Source organism: Hippocampus guttulatus, chromosome 2, assembly GCF_054856545.1.
Source record: "Hippocampus guttulatus isolate MCC_2025c chromosome 2, RoL_Hgut_1.0, whole genome shotgun sequence".
NCBI lineage: Eukaryota > Metazoa > Chordata > Actinopteri > Syngnathiformes > Syngnathidae > Hippocampus > Hippocampus guttulatus.
Genome location: NC_141262.1, coordinates 14975012 through 14992708, shown reverse-complemented (window position 1 = coordinate 14992708; position 17697 = coordinate 14975012). Strand labels below are relative to the sequence as shown.

The 17697-nt window shown below is 45.1% G+C and overlaps 1 protein-coding gene across 2 annotated transcripts in view; it reads left to right on the top strand.

Moving 5' to 3' along the window:
- aff2 (AF4/FMR2 family, member 2) overlaps window positions 1-17697 on the top strand; it is a 154897-nt gene that overhangs the window by 110177 nt on the left and 27023 nt on the right. For both annotated transcript variants that reach the window (XM_086138462.1, XM_086138453.1), the window contains exon 10: window positions 5453-5490. In XM_086138462.1, coding sequence (XP_085994588.1) covers window positions 5453-5490 — 38 coding nt within the window. The remainder of the gene's footprint in view (window positions 1-5452; window positions 5491-17697) is intronic.

Here is a 17697-nt window from a genome sequence, read left to right as displayed (position 1 = left end):
ATTGGACAAGGACTATCATAGCAACTCTCGTGCTCCGTATTTAAAGGCAGTGAGAGGAGTCGCCTCGAATCAAGTCAGCTGTGTTCACACCCATGTTGCAGCAAAACTTTTTTTTTTTTTAAAGGCTTGTGCACGTCTGTGAAAACACCAACATCTGCTCGAACTCTCCTCTGTGCAATACTAGACAGCTCACCGCCCTAGACTTGCACTCAGCACAAAACTAGATCCACAAATGTTTTTTGTGGCACCACCACCAAAGGCTACCAGAAAAGGAAGAATATAGTGTGATGATGACTCAGGCTAGGTATTGTTAAGAACCTCTTGAATTGATTCAATACTAATTAAAATGCTTTGAGGGTGCCACCTACCATCTATTGAATCGGCATTCATTAGAATGTTGAAATATAATAATAATAATAATAATAGATTTTATTTATAAGCGCCTTTCAAGACACCCAAGGACACTTTACAATAACAAAAAACACAAAACAATACGGGTTGAGCAGCGGCAGCCAAAACGCGCAATATACTGTATACCCGAGGCCTGGAGGCTTTAGGGTTCGACACAAGATCTTAGCTGTTCCTTTGGATGGAGACGTCGGATGGTGTTCTTGGTATCTGCTGGAGCGAACCACACAGCTTGGGGTTTGCAGCTCCCTGTCCCTCGGTTACTACTGGTCACCATTCACATTTTCTCTAGTTCTTCCATCAGTCCTTGGTATAACTATACATTTCTGTGTTCCTTTTGTTGCCGTTGCTATCACACAGTATGGGTACATCTATCACAACTACTGTATTTTATTTATTAATCATTTTTATCCACCACCACTATGTGAAGTCGGGTTGGCCATCATCAGTTTGTCAGTCTGGATCTGGAAGTCCCAAAAGCTCTTGCCTTGCTGTTCTCAACCACCTTTGATTCGAGAACCTGCAGTCCATATTTGGTACAGATTTTCTGCCGATTTCTTACACTCTGCTAAGATGTGCTTCAGTGTACAGCCTGCCCATGGAGTCCCGTCTTATTTGATAGACCTCCGCCTCTAGCTAGCTTGTGTTTAGGGCTTGTAGTTTTGCTACCATGATTAATGTCTCTGTACTGTCTTTCTGTCCCACCTTTTCCAGCCAATGGTATGTTTTCTCAAGGTCAACCACTGCTTGAATTCATATGTGGTCATGCAGGGACTCATCTTTCCATGACAGTCCACCTGGCTCCTTCTCCTTACTGGAGTTTTGCTGCCGAGGGCATTCACTAAACAGGTCATTCACAGGCACCATCTTCTTGATGTAGAGAGGCCTGTTGTTTCCTTCTGGAAAGTACCTGTGATGCTCACTAGTTTTCAGTACACCTCTTTCCACATTGTGTACAGCGTCAAGATGCTTGACTTGGGGGGCTGCCCTCCATGCAAGAAGCTTCTTGTCTTGATACAGTGGCTTGCAGATCTTTCAATGACCAGGGTATGATGGCAGCCGGGTATGGGCAGGGCATCAATGCTAATGATTGATCAAGGATCTTCTTGATGTTCATCTGACTATTGAGGATCTGGCTCACCCTCTTGAGGTATTTGGCGGTGGCAGCCCTTTGAGCTGGCTCCTTGTGTTTCTGTAGCTGTCCTCCACATCTGTTATGCTTCCTTCGGGTAGTTCAATCCTTTCAGTTATGATCATCTTCTCGCATCATTCACCCACACTTATCTAGTTTGAATGGCATGTCGATGCCATTGTTGTATGTCTCTGTGAGGTAAATTGGACTCATTATCATGCTTTTTCTCAGCATACGGATGGATGTCTTCAACGTAGAGGAGGTGGTGGATCGTTGTTCCACTTCTAAACCGATACCCAAAGCCACTCTTGGTTATGATCTGACTGAGAGCATTCAGGCCTATGCAGAACAGCAGCGGGGACAAAGCATCGCCTTGGAATATGCTACGTTTGATGTTCAACTGTAGAACTGGCTTTGAATTGGCTTCACGGGTTGCCTTTCACAGCCTCATTGGATTCTTTATGAAAGTTCTTTACCATCCTGTTGATGTTCCCAGGCACTCAAATAGCCATGTGTGTGGCATCGATTCATAGGCTTTCTAGTATTCAATCCAGGTAATGTACTATACATTACAGGTTGGTAGTAGAGCTAGACCTTGATGGAAAAAAAAATTATCACAAGGACCATTTCGACCAGTGAGGCGGGTCTGGTTGATGTAGGTGTATTTGGGGGCGGTGGCTTGGTTGAGTAAAAAGTAGTCCAGGTGTTAATGCCGGGTTTCGGTGATGAAGAGGAAGTCCGGGTTATTGTCAGTTATAAATTTGTTACATGAGTGCTTTGTTGTTGAGTGAGTGGGTGTTAAAGAGAGCCTGTTTCAGGATATTCTGATGTCTGGGAGGCAGTGAGTGTACTTTTCAAAAATTCGGGCTCTTGTAAGGTCAGTGATCTCTGTCGAAGCCGCATGTTTTTTTGTGTTGTTGAGAGAGGTATCACTAACATCAGTAATCAATGTATTTAGATTACATTAAGATCACATTGATACACGGTAGGCATTTCAGCTGCAGTTGCCTCAGCAAATAGCCATACATATTGGATTTTGATTTTGATTCCAATCTGCCATGAAGCATAATTATGCCACTTGAGAGCAAATATCTGTAGTCGACCGACTTGTCATCCACGCCACAGCCATGTTTAGTGGCTTAAGTGAATAATTGCAGCCCGTGTTGTTCTTTAAACCCCCGTGGGATATATTCCCACACAGATCCTCTTCGTGAACCCTGCAAATCTCCCTGAGCCACAGAGCTGACAAGGTTTATTATTCAAGACTGTAGCTCAACTCCGAGCTATCAGAACCACAAAACCCACTGGTGCCGTTAATCACCTCATTCCTTGAGAGACAGAAAAAAGGGCTGCATAGGAATTCATTTTAATTAACAGATGAAAATGAATACATTGTAAAACTGAATTCGCTATTTTTGTTTGGTTATTGTAACTGAAGTAGTCATGTAGAAAATTGACTGATAGAGACGATTTGGCAGAATGAAGGAAAAGCAGAACTGAAATGTTTTTTCATTTCCATTATTCCACTCAAATTATGTGTACCATTCCTGCATTATTATTAATTTACTTGATAGTATTAACTAAATTTCAGTGTGTTAATATTTCAAAAAGCAGTTACATGACAGTTGTATTTTCCAAGTAAACAATATTCATTTAGAATTTATCATTTACAGTTTGTTTAGTTTTTGCAAATCACTTAAACACGTGTTGCAGCGTTTAACACCGCTGTTTCATCATTCACCTTCTTGAGTATTGTTAATGTTTCAGTCAAGCATGCACGTATATGCACACACACGCACACACACACACACACAAGCGCTCACATGTAAATCTGTAACGGTAGTTCATTGTAACCATTTCCAATAAAATGGCCATCAACTTCGATGTGTCATATAGGTATGAACATTTATACTGTAGATGTAAAAACATGAACATGTAATACAATATAAACATGTCAATTGCAAATATGTACATACAGTATGAAGAAAATATGATTTGATAAGACATGAAACAATTGTAGTGCTCCTACTTCATCTCTGAAAACATTCAGTAAGCAAATGAAAAGTGCCTTCTCCAGTTCAGGATGTGCCGTGCCCAAAACCGTTTACGATCATCTTTCAATCTGATTGCCTCGAATTCTGCCATGATTTTATTGCTTTGATGCATAAGTGTCAAAATGGTTGACTTTGCTAATTCGTAGTCTCGGCTGAGCTTCGTCTTTGGAAAATGAGAGACAATTTAAGCTTTGACAGGCAGTGAGATTTGCTTCTGTTTACCAGACGTGTTTTCAGACCATGTGCTCAGGACCACGCCGTGCCTCCGGAAGTAAACCAATGTACGAGTCGATCAGTAAAGTTGCTGAGCAGCAGGGGCGAATCCCGCACTGTAAATTTTGTTCGTAAGAAAGGTCGCGCGGCACTTAGCTTCCCACGGTTCGTTGTCACGAAGGCCTTTGCACTATTTTGTGGACAATCTGGTCGAGATGATGACGTTTGTGTTATGACGGTGTTTATTGTAAGCAATATCGGCAAAAGGGAAAATGAGTTATGTGAAATCGCGACTTTGAAATGTGAACGTTATAGCGGTGAACATGTTGTAATCAGGGTACGTTGTAGAGGTCCGTCTGTACGCACTCTGGGTGGAGCGAACTTGCAATCAACGAGTAACCCTGACAAATCTGTTAGTGCGCACATTCTCCCCAAGACTTAAGCGCTTGTCTTTTTTCTTCCGCACTCCGGAGGCTGAACTAAGAGCTCGCGGCTCTCGAAGGCAAACCATCAAATTTGAGTCATTTCACAGCCGCTGACATTGAGTAATGACTGTCACCGTCCGACACGGCTGATTTGTGCTGACATGAGGATGGGACGATGGGGAGGTCACACCTGTCCCATACAGATGCTCACCGACTGCCCAATTGCTGTATCTGTGTCCCTACTACATAAAATGACAGCCGAACGTTGAGATTATATCATATTAAATGGTGAAAACTAGAATCAGCATCAGCTGACTTATTACTGCACCTGTGAGGAGCATTTCCACATGCTGGGCAATCACAAACAAGTCAGTCATCGTAATAATGAGCCATGAGTTCTAGATTGTTCGGAGCATTTGACGTGCCATGCGCACGTGTTCAACACTCAATTTGCACCTTCTCCTAAGCATTCCATCACGAGCACAGTATTCTTGTTCAATTGCTTGTATTGGATTCATTAAAAGTTAATTTAAAAAAAATCACTGCCTTGTATTTAGCCACACATCACTGGTGATAACATCCGGATACACGAGGCAAGATAATTTCACAATTAAAGTGTGATATATTTTCAAAATGGATTTCTGGAATTCCCATGTCTCATGAAAACTCCATGACCCGGAAATCAGGGCCAACCTTAGATTTCACAGAATCACTCCTTTTTGGTGGTTGTACAGAAATCTTTGAGCTTCACATGGTGGGTGTCAGACGCCTGTATAGGAGAATTGTCGCGTCCTGAAAGTGCCCAAGAACGGCATGTTTGCTCAATTTACTTTAGTGCGAACGGGAAAATATGCCGCTTCGTAAACAGTTGCAAAGTTTCATAAACAATGTCATTCTTCACATTGGTAAATCGATGCATTGTAATTTTGACCTGGTACAAAATATGCAGAACATTTTAACACAGGGGTGTCAAACTCATTTTTTGTCGCGGGCCACTTTGGAGTTACGGCTTCCCTCGGAGGGCCGGTGGAAAGTCTCATTGTTATTTATTACCCATGACAATTTGACATTTCGGTACAGATTTCAGCAAGAATCATGATAGTCGACACACATGATTTGATCTCGCGGGCCATATACTATTACGTGGGGGGCCGGATCTGGTCCACGGGCCTTGACTTTGACACATGTGTTTTAACATATGTGTCTGCATTTGCCTACAGGTATCCGGCAAGCCCAAAGCCCGAACCACAGCCCTGAGGTAGGACACACAATCTTCAGTTGTTCAACAATGTTGTTTGTGTGGCGTGCACTTTTTACAAGTTGGAGTGTTTCAAGGTTATTGTGAACATATCAGGCAATCTGGAACCACAATGGCTGTAATTATCGGAAACATCTGCAATGCCGTGTGCTCTGCGAACTTCAGCCACCATTTTGCACCAACACAAACATTTCTCACAAGGCAGCAGGTGTCACTATTTATTGGTTCATGTATAAACCACAGCACATCTGTCTGCATGTACCCCATTCGTTTTTGTTTATGATGCTGTTTGGATTTTTGTCAGTTTAATTATTGTCTGAAGGCCTCTGACTAAAATAAAGACTTGCGCTCAGTTCGATCAACTTCAATCCCTCGTCATAGAATCTTGATGGAAAAAGGAGTTCATGTTAAGCACGCGTCATAAATTTTATGAAACTCATTAGTGTCAATTTTGCTTAATACTGCTCAGTAACTAACAAAATCATTGATGTGCAATTTAAAGTGCCCAACCAGCAGGACACCATTTCAACCAAAAGGTGTCACTTATAGGTCAAATTTGCTCCCAAAATCTACAGTACCGGTACTTTCGCTTGTCGTTGACTGTTTAAGCAGCAAGTACAACATCAATTTAAATGAGTTGTTGATTGTACTTTTGCCCAAAACAAACTCATCGTATTCCCAAAAAATCAAAAATCCAACTTGATCATAATCTTAAATGGTAAATCTACACCATATCTTGTCTAAAGTTCTTTACCAAGCCTCATCTTCACTTTCTTGAAACCATATTGAAGTGTTGTAACGAATTGGTTTGGTAATAAATGAAAGACGACAAAGCCAGCGGCAGCTACTGACCATTCAAGGAGGGCAAGCTCATTTTGATGATGTGCAGCTTGCTAGCATGTACAGCTGCTGCATGAGGCTACTGTGTGACCGACTGTGAGTGTGAGTGATCGTCACGGTGGTAGGAAGTGCACAGCTGCCGCCGCTCGTTGGGTTGTTGGGAAATAATTGGGCAGGGGAAAAGTCTTCTATATAGGTGATAGGTTGCTTGTTTCACTGTCAATCAAAGAAGATTCTGTCTTTGACAGACCATCCATTTATCAAGCAGAACTCGGGCTTCCTGGCCAGCCCACTGTCCCAAGCGTGTAGGATAATGTTGATGATACAAACTACATACAGCGCTGAATCTCTACCCACGTTTCATATTTGAGTTTTGCTTGTGAAGACTACATATTGGGCTTACTGTAAATGCTGGTTTGAGATCAGCGCCTTCATTTTTTGCGAAGTCTCAGGATATTTGGAGTTGGCAGAAACATTCTGTTGAACTTTTATAGAGCAACCACTGAGTCAGTCCTGCGCTTTGGAATAACCAGTTGGTTTGGGAACCTAACTGTTAAATCTAAGGCTCAGATAACCATCTTGGTTAAGACAGCAGGGAAGGTACCAGTAATCGGGCAGGTAATAGTCCGTTATTCAACTGGCAAACAACATTTTAAACAATCCTTCTCATGTTCTACACTCCCAATTTGAGCTCCAAAACTCAGGAAAGAGGTATAGGACTCTTCTCTGCAAATTAAACCGGTATAAAAACTCATTCATACCGCAGGCTATCATCTTAATCAATAAACAATTAGAAGGAGGCAGACAGACAAGCGGAAGGACATGAAGGTGGTGGGGGTGGGTGGGGGGGGGGGTGCATATGACTGTAATGTAGTGTCCAATGTGTGTAGAGTATATACTGTCTTGTCTTGTATGTAAATGTCCTAATTATGTTGTGTTGTGTATGTCAAGTCAAGTCAACTGTATTTATAGAGCACTTTCAAACAGCCATCGCTGCATACAAAGTGCTGTACATGGAGCAATTTAACATGCACAATAAACAGTAAGACAAATCAGTAATAAAGGCGGTAGAAAGCACCAAACAGTAAAACCAAGAACAAATCTAAGTCATGCTGAGTCGAATGCCAAAGAATACAAGTGAACTTTGAGGAGAGTTTTGAAGATGGGCAGCGAGGAGGCTTGCCGAATGTTCAGTGGGAGGTCATTCCAGAGAGAGGGACCAGCATCAGAAAAGGCTCGATCCCCTCTGAGCCTCAGTTTAGTTCTTGGTACTTCTAATAATGTCTGGTCCAGAGACCTGAGGCGGTGTGTAGTGGCTGATGAGTACGTGTATGTTTTTTGCTCAATGTATGCAGCAGCACAGAGGGACTGTCCTCCGAGACAAGTTTCTCCTACGGGAGACCTAATAAAAAGTCAAATCAAATCAAATGTAATAGGCAATCAACCAGTGAACTGTCTCTACTTCATAACCAAGCAATTGTGAATCTGAGCGAAGCACTATCTCACAAACAGGGATGGCGCTACACTCGGGGTAAGGAGGACTTTATCCCCGTCAGAAATCTGTGTAGCTTCAGTGAAGCCCTCTCCAGCATTTTGTTTGATTTTCTCAACTATATTTTGAAATTATTTTCTCAGCTCCCCCTCGCCCCACTCCAATATGGGTCATGCCCCCAGTTTCCCCCAGGAGAGAAAAAAATACTGATGCTGTGTTTGCTCATAAACACAGACAGTAACAGAGGTTGAATGGCTAGAGCAGAGGTGCCCAAACTTTTTTTTCGATCAACCAACCTCCCGCGATCGAACCGTTACCGCGCACGCGCGCATACGCACACACGCACATACACACGCATACCATGATGAGCAATAGCCTGACGCTGAGGCATGCAACGCACTTAGGTTCACGATCGTAGCTCACGCGTACCGTTTTAAAGTGCATCCCTTGGCCCTCCAGAGTGCCATTCTTTGCCTTCGGTGAATTGTACACGAAACAAACTTTGAATGAGAATAATGATAACAATAAAAGATATAGTGCAACAACTCTGATCACAGGCTGCAACTGCAGACTGCTGAGCACTCACAACTTCTGGTGATGCAGTCCCACGTCGCCGTAGGTTAAAGATGACCTGTTTTATGTGATTTTCTTTTTTAAATACTTTTTGTGAAAGTGAGACTGATCGAATGATTAGGGTACAGTGTGCATTAACTCAAAAAATAGATTACTAACATGCACAGAGACACAAATGTTTTTTTATTTTGTTTTTTTATCCCTCTCTACACCCCTCGGATCGACTTGGGACCAGTCCTTGATCTACTGGTCGATCGCGATCGACGTAATGGGCACCCGTGGGCTAGAGCAAGGAAAACAGCAAGAGTTGACACAGGAACATTGAGGGTTGTAAAGAAAGACCCTAAAACAACTGTTAGTGAGATCAGCATTAACTTACCTTGGACAGGAGTGAAGGGTCTCATCGTGTAATGTTTGCACACTAGAAAATGCAAAAAATAAATACAAAGAAAAATACATGAGTAAGAGTAACAGGGAGGTCAGTATTTCTTCTATAAATCTGTGAAAGTTTACTCTTTCAAAAGATCACTTCTGCAACATTCCTCGGAAGTCATTACTGCTGAGCTATTTTTTGAACAGGCCCGTGGACTAAGTGGTCCACGGGTCACCAGGTTGCTGACATACAATTTTCCAGTGTATTTACTTGTCCTGATACCAAATCTTAAACAACAGGAAAAGAAGAGATAATAATGTTTCTTAATAATTAAAAAAACCCATCTGTTTTTAATAAATCTAACATAATATTTTAAATAAGAATAATTATTGGTATTCATGGAAGATGTGTCCCACAACATGCACGCAACCCCGTTCCTGTATTTTTTTTTAGTACAGTAGATGAAAAGGACAGCAGTGAATCGCGGTATGCTGGATTGGACGTCATCAAACTGTTTTGCAAAAGAATAGGTATGTTCTTCTAATTTTCACATTTTTATAATATAGTTAGCCTTGATTGAATTTCTCACTCTACCTCATACAACATATGATAAGAATAAGACAATTAAAAAATCTGAAGTAAATTTGTGCTCTTGGTCAGCAGCAACAGCAAGCTCAAAAGCCAGCTTCTATTTTTTGAGAGAACATTCGTTGGTATTGGCAACCCTATTACTGAAATTACAGTGACAGGTAGTGTAAACGGCAAATAAATCATGTAATAAAAATTGTACCATTAATCTAAGATGAGCTAATCAAGCCTTTGGTAATTTATTACATTATTTTTGATGAATATGTGGCAAAAAGTCAGAAAAGTGAGGGTTTATTCTTCAAGAATTTTGACGCCAAAATGTCCCCCAATTGAGGAATGACCCACTAAGTTTGCCCAGATGCACCACAAGTCTAAGTTCAACCAAGACGTCGCCGCGTGAGGGAAAAAAACAACCACCACTGGTGGCCATGTGAGGACCACACAAAAAAGGTTATGTGCACCCCTGTATATTAAGTCTTCCCTTAAAACAGAGGTGTCCAAAGTCGGTCCTCAAGGGCCGCTGTCCTGCCTGTTTTCCAGCTCTCCCAAGAGCAACACACCTGATTCAAATAATCAGGAACGTACTAATGCTGCTTCAGAGCTGGCTGTTGAGCTGACCATCTGAAGCAGGTGTGTTGCAGCTGGGAGAGCTGGAAAACCGGCAGGACGGTGACCCTCTCGGCCCAGAGCTGGACATGCCTGCCTTAAAACAATCTATTTTTAAGACTTACGATGCACATCCCATCCTGTAGACTTGGGCCTCCTGTCTCCTTATCTTAAGTCAACAGTCTCAAACTTGGGCCTTAAACTGGACAGTGATTTCAAACTTGACCGGCAAATTGGTGCCGTTGTTAAATCCAGCTTCTTTACCAAAGTAAAACCTCTCCTCTCTCATGAACACTTTGAGACAGTAATTCATGCCTTTGTCACATCCCGGCTCGATTACTGCAATGCCCTTTACTTTGGAGTCAGCCAGTCCTCCATTAAGCATCTCCAGCTGGTCCAGAATGCCGCTGCTTGCCTCTTGACTGGTTCTCGTAAGAAGGAGCACATAACTCCTACTCTGGCATCACTTCACTGGCTCCCCATACATTTTAGAGTTATTTTCAAGATCCTCTTATTTGTTTTCAAATCTCTAAATGACCTCGTGCCACCTTACCTCTCTGAGCTCATCCGCCCCCACACACCTGCCCGTTGCCTCAGGTCTGCGGACCAGACATTATTGGAGAGACCGAGAACTAGGCTGAGGCTCAGAGGGGATCGAGCCTTTTCTGTTGCTGGTCCCTCTCTCTGGAATGACCTCCCACTGAACATTCCGCAAGCCTCCTCGCTGCCCAGCTTCAAAACCCTCCTCAAAACTCACTTGTATTCTTTGGCATTGACTTAGATTTGTTCTTGGTTTTACTGTTTGGTACTTTCTACCGTCTTTATTACAGATTTGTTTTACTGTTTATTGTATATGTTAAATTGCTCCATGTACAGCACTTTGTATGCAGTGATGGCCGTTTGAAAGTGCTCTATAAATACAGTTGAGTTGAGAAAATATTATATTTACCACTGTGAACAAAAAGTTACATTTAAATTCATGCAAATATTATCACACCTTACAGTAACTACAGTCTACAGTGCATTGGCATTATTATGATTATTTTTTGTTAATGTGTGTTTTTATATGGATGTGTATACTTTGTACATGACACACAACTGATTAAGAAAAAAAATACATGAGAGATTAATGTGCTTAGAGAAATGCATTCAGCCTGTCATTAAATAGTCAAGCTCCAACTGGTGTATAAGAATGTCAAAATACTTCACAAATTAGGCTTATGTTCTCAGTCGACGTGTGTGAATTTGTGCGCATCTCTGCATGTGTTTAAGTGTGTAGGATTCGAAAGAGTATGTGCCATGTTTCTGTGTGTGCCTCAGGCCATGTGTTACTTTTGCTGCTGCTAATGAGCCCGAGCAGACCGGGCACACACACACAGACATCTATCCACAGGGATGCTGCAACTGAAGTTGCTGCAAGCAATCCATGGGCTATATCCGATAGAAATGCTCATACACGCGTGTGCGCGCATGCACACGCTCACACACGGACACACACACAAAATGTATAAATATAAATATAATGCATATAGAGCTAGTGTTTTAATTTTGCTCTGTCAACGTTACTACTAATTGTATTTTCTGCCACCATACCACCATCCCCTACCCCAGACATCCTATTACAGTACACATTAAACAGTTTTACCACGTCTTCTTCCAGTTGTTAAACAACCTTGTCTGCTTATCATATTTTCCATCATGTTGTTACATGAAGTCCCAATTGATTCTAATGGTTCAGCTTGCATTAGCACAAGTAATGAAGCAAACTACTAGCAAGCAAGTTACTGTCGCACAAAGAATAATCATGACTCCGGTGGAAACCGTCAATGTGAATGCCCCTAATTTGCTCAATTTAGAATTTGACCCAAATTATTTTAAAATATACGTCGAAAGTCCTCTCCGTGAGCCGTCACCTTACCGTGGTGGAGGGGTTTGTGTGTCCCAATGATCCTAGGAGCTAAGTTGTCTGGGGCTTTATGCCCCTGGCAGGGTCACCCATGGCAAACAGGTCCTAGGTGAGGGACCAGACAAAGCACGGCTCACAAAGCCCCTTATGATAGATAAAATCGATGGCACTCAGTTTCCCTTGCCCGGACGCGGGTCACCGGGGCCCCCCTCTGGAGCCAGGCCTGGAGGTGGGGCTCGTTGGCGAGCGCCTGGTGGCCGGGCCTACACCCATGGGGCCCGGCCGGGCTCAGCCCGAAGAGGCAACGTGGGTCCCCCTTCTCATGGTCTCACCACCCGTGGGAGGGGTCAAAGGGGTCGGGTGCAATGCGAGCTGGGCGGCAGCCAAAGGCGGGGACCCTGGCGGTCCGATCCTCGGCTGCAGAAGCTAGCTCTTGGGACATGGAATGTCACCTCTCTGGCAGGGAAGGAGCCCGAGCTGGTGTGTGAGGTAGAGAAGTTCCGACTGGATATAGTCGGACTTGCCTCCACACACAGCCAGGGTTCTGGTACTAGTTCTCTCGAGAGGGGGTGGACTCTCTTCCACTCTGGAGTTGCTCATGGTGAGAGGCGCAGAGCAGGTGTGGGCATACTCATTGCCCCCCGGCTCAGTGCCTGTACATTGGGGTTCACACCGGTAGACGAGAGGGTTGCTTCCCTCCGCCTTCGGGTGGGGGGACGGGTCCTGACTGTTGTTTGTGCATATGCACCAAACGGCAGCTCGGCATACCCACCCTTTTTGGAGTCCTTGGACGGTGTGCTGGAGAGTACTCCTGCTGGGGACTCCCTTGTTCTGCTGGGGGACTTCAATGCTCACGTGGGCAATGACAGTGAGACCTGGAGGGGCGTGATTGGGAGGAACGGCCCCCCCCCGATCAGAACTCGAGTGGTGTTTTGTTATTGGACTTCTGTGCTCGGCACGTACTGTCCATAACGAACACCTTGTTCAAACATAAGGGTGTCCATATGTGCACTTGGCACCAGGACACCCTGGGCCATAGTTCGATGATCGACCTTGTGGTTGTATCATCGGATTTGCGGCCGCATGTTTTGGACACTCGGGTGAAGAGAGGGGCGGAGCTGTCAACTGATCACCACCTGGTGCTGAGTAGGCTCCGATGGTGGGGAAAGATGCCGGTCCGTCCTGGCAGACCCAAACGTATTGTGAGGGTTTGTTGGGAGCGTCTGGCGGAATCCCCTGTCAGAAGGAGTTTCAACTCCCACCTCCGACAGAGCTTTTCCCATGTTCCGGGGGAGACGGGGGACATTGAGTCCGAGTGGACCATGTTCCGTGCCTCTATTGTTGAGGCGGCCAATCTGAGTTGTGGCCGTAAGGTGGTTGGTGCCTGTCGTGGCGGCAACCCTCGTACTCGCTGGTGGACACCAGCAGTAAGGGATGCCGTCAAGCTGAAGAAGGAGTCCTATCGAGCCTTTATGGCCTGTGGGACCCCAGAGGCAGCTGACGGGTATCGACTGGCCAAGCGGAACGCAGCTTCGGTGGTCGCCGAGGCAAAAACCCGAGCGTGGGAAGAGTTCGGTGAGGCCATGGAAGCCGACTTCCGGACGGCTTCGAGGTCCACCATCCGACGTCTCAGGAGGGGGAAGCAGTGCACCACTAACACTGTGTACAGTGGGGATGGGGCACTGCTGACTTCGACTCGGGACGTTGTGAACCGGTGGGCAGAGTACTTCGAAGACCTCCTCAACTCCACCAACACGTCTTCCTTGGAGGAAGCAGAGTCTGAGGACCCTGAGGTGGGCTCTCCTATCTCTGTGGTTGAAGTCACCGATGTGGTTAAAAAGCTCCTCGGTGGCAGGGCCCCAGGGGTGGATGAGATCCGCCCGGAGTTCCTCAAGGCTCTGGATGTTGTGGGGCTGTCCTGGTTGACACGCCTCTGCAACATCGCGTGGTCAACGGGGAGAGTGCCTCTGGATTGGCAGACCGGGGTGGTAGTCCCTCTTTTTAAAAAGGGGGACCGGAGGGTGTGTTCCAACTACAGAGGGATCACACTCCTCAGCCTCCCTGGTAAGGTCTATTCAGGGGTGCTGGAGAGGAGGGTCCGTCAGGAAGTCGAGCCTCAGATTGAGGAGGAGCAGTGTGGTTTTCGTCCCGGCCGTGGAACAGTGGACCAGCTCTACACCCTTAGCAGGGTCCTCGAGGGTATGTGGGAATTCGCCCAACCAGTCTACATGTGTTTTGTGGACTTGGAGAAGGCGTTTGACCGTGTCCCTCGGGGAGTTCTGTGGGGGGTGCTTCGTGGGTATGGGGTACCGAACCCCCTGATACGGGCTATTCGGTCACTATACCACCGATGTCAGAGTTTGGTTCGCATTGCCGGCAGTAAGTCGGAATCGTTTCCAGTGAGGGTAGGACTCCGCCAAGGCTGCCCTTTGTCGCCGATTCTGTTCATAATCTTTATGGACAGAATTTCTAGGCGCAGCCAAAGCGTTGAGGGCGTCCGTTTTGGTGGCCTCAGTATTGCATCCCTGCTTTTTGCAGATGATGTGGTGCTGTTGGCTCCTTCAAACGGGGCTCTCCAACTCTCACTGGAGCGTTTCGCAGCCGAGTGTGAAGCGGTTGGGATGAAAATCAGCACCTCCAAATCTGAAACCATGGTCCTCAGTCGGAAAAGGGTGGAGTGCCCCCTCCGGGTCGGGGGAGAGATCTTGCCCCAAGTGGAGGAGTTTAAGTATCTTGGGGTCTTGTTCACGAGTGAGGGCAGGAGGGAGCGAGAGATCGACAGGCGGATCGGTGCAGCGTCTGCTGTGATGCGGACGTTGTATCGGTCTGTCGTGGTGAAGAAGGAGCTGAGCCAAAGGGCGAAGCTCTCAATTTACCGGTCGATCTACGTTCCAACCCTCATCTATGGTCACGAGCTATGGTTCGTGACCGAAAGAACGAGATCCCGGATACAAGCGGCCGAAATGAGTTTTCTCCGCAGGGTGTCCGGGCTCTCCCTTAGAGATAAGGTGAGAAGCTCGGTCATCCGGGAGGGGCTCAGAGTCGAGCCGCTTCTCCTCCACATCGAGAGGAGCCAGATGAGGTGGCTTGGGCATCTGATTCGGATGCCTCCTGAACGCCTCCCTGGTGAGGTGTTCCGGGCATGTCCCACCGGGAGGAGACCCCGAGGAAGACCCAGGACACGCTGGAGTGACTATGTCACCCAGCTGGCCTGGGAACGCCTCGGGATCCCCCGGGGAGAGCTGGAAGAAGTAGCTAGGGAGAGGGAAGTCTGGGCTTCCCTGCTAAAGCTGTTGCCCCCGCGACCCGGCCCCGGATAAGCGGTAGAAGATGGATGGATGGATGGACGTCGAAAGTCTGTTCAAATCATGAATTTGAACCAATGTCGTCACATAACACAGCTGCTTTCTTCACAAGATATCGCATTCAAACCAGTAAGACTTAATTTATGTTGTTATTAAAGTTAAGGTAGGCTTTAGCATTTTTTAAAATACAGTGATTAAATTATTTTGCTGCAACCCTGAACAATATAAGTAAGTCAAGGGTGGGCAACTGTGCTCCCTGTTTTCAATGTTTCCTTACTCCAACACACCTCATGCAAATGATCAGCTCATCAGCAAGCTCTTCAGAAGCCTGATAACGGTGTAGTGGTTATGATGTTGAAGTGTACAGCTGCTGAGGGTCGCGGGTGTGCGTGAGCTTATTCCAGCTGTCTTCGCGCAGCTTGTGGGGTACACCCTGAACTGGTTGACAGCCAATTGCAGGGCACACAGAGACGAACAACCATTCTCACTCACAATCACACCTAGGGACAATTTAGAGCACACAATCAACCTACTGTGCATGTTTTTGGAATGTGGGAGGAACCCACAGTACCCGGAGTAAACCCACACAGGCATGGGGAGAACGTGCAAACCTCACAAAGGAAGGCTGGAGCTGGACTCAAACCCCCACCTCTGCGCGTGCTAACCAGTTGACCACCATGCTGCCAGATGCAGTACATTAATGCATTAAAGGATAATATAGGCTAGTTTAATCAATTTGCTTAGATCTCAAATGGTGCTGAAGACACACATGATATGCGAGGGTGATTTAAAGAGAGACAGGGAGTAAGATTGGACAGCCAGCTGTGCAGGGGCAAGCTCTGCCAAGTGGAAGATGATTTGATGACAGATGAACCGAGTCCAGCTGGCATCCACATCTTCACTCGAATGTCCCAAAATACCACCATGACTCTTCTACTTCCGCAGAGCTCTTTTGCCAGTTGAAGAGACTATACTGTGTTTACCTCGGACTTCAATTGTAGTTGTTAAGCTGTATCCTCCTGTGTCACACTCCGCTACATCGCACTGTTTATCTGATCCGAGGTCTGTCTGGCTCGAAGCCACTTGGTTCATTGATGTCAGTGGCTCATCAATTTTGTCGATTGCAGACGTGATTGGCGGAAGGAAGAAAATGATTGACTGCTCACTATCGTTTGTATCTTCTGCTCCTGCTGGTTCATTGACATAATGCAAACACAATCATGCACTGTATGTAACACACGAGTAGCCTGGAGACTTGAATCATTTCCTCAAAGAATAACTACAGGTAGCCATTAGGTCTGGAATGAAACAGTTTGTGGGAGAAGAATAAACATCTGTCTGTTTATTCATATACTGTACACATCAAATATAAATGACATTTGTCCATTTATCAAAATCCATCTTGCTCGGCAGGTACAGTTGGGATCACCCTCGAAAAACAAAGGCTCATTACACAAGTAAAAACTCTAGGAATCTAACAAGACATTGAACAAACATCTGTCAATTGGCATAGTACGTGCTTACAAGATCATCCGACTACAATATTTGGAGGGGGTCAAGCGTTTGATGAGAGGCTAAACATTCAGCTCTACAAGCCTGACAGAAGAGAGCTTCAAAAGGAAATCCATAATGTTTATGGCTATATACTTCAGCATATGAGTCATCTTGTAAATCAACATTATTTATAATCCCATCTCAAAATGGAACGAATGACCCTTTTGAAGTCATTCACATTTAATCACATCCGCTTTTGAATGGCTTCACGGTGTGTTGGATTCAAGACAGCCAACGTGAATTCCTCTGAAATTAATTAAGATTAAATGGAGGATGTTGGAAATGGGGCAGAGCGTAAAGAGCAGGAAATTAGTTTAAAGCACATCAGCAACTGAAATAGTGGCTACATTGTAATTACATTTTGTATTAATTACAGATACTTTGCCAAGAGTTACGTTTTTCTTATTAATGAAAGTCAGCAATTTGTTATAGGTTTGTTTTTTAATGAGTTGCCTTCTTGGAAGACAGCAATTTTCAAACAAAACGTCATCCTCTATTATGCCATTTTTGTTCGAATCTCAGTTTCTATTAATGTCATAAAAATAGCTTTAAACAGGCGGTACAATCTTTTCATACACCGTACACATTAAAACCACCACAGGTGTGGTCCTGTATATCCATGTACGTTTCAACCTCCTATCTGTGGTGCTATCGCTCGTTTAACGGCAGCCTTTGAGGATCATGGGGTTCTTGTGAGGCCCATTGGGCATATCAAGCCAATGGCTCACTTTGTCAAGGCTGTGAGGCTCTCATTTCCCCTGTTGGCGATGATTTTATCATACAAACCAACAGCCGCATACCAAAAGCTTGGATGCACTCTGAAAATCTGACAAAGGCTGCATATTTTTTTCCTATGCAACACAAAGGCCAAGACGGCGAGTTCCGAGTTGTAAATCATTTTTTTGCTGCTAGCAAAAAAGACTCTAGTTTGAAACACTGAAGAGATGCGCTTTAATGTGTGTGTGTGTGT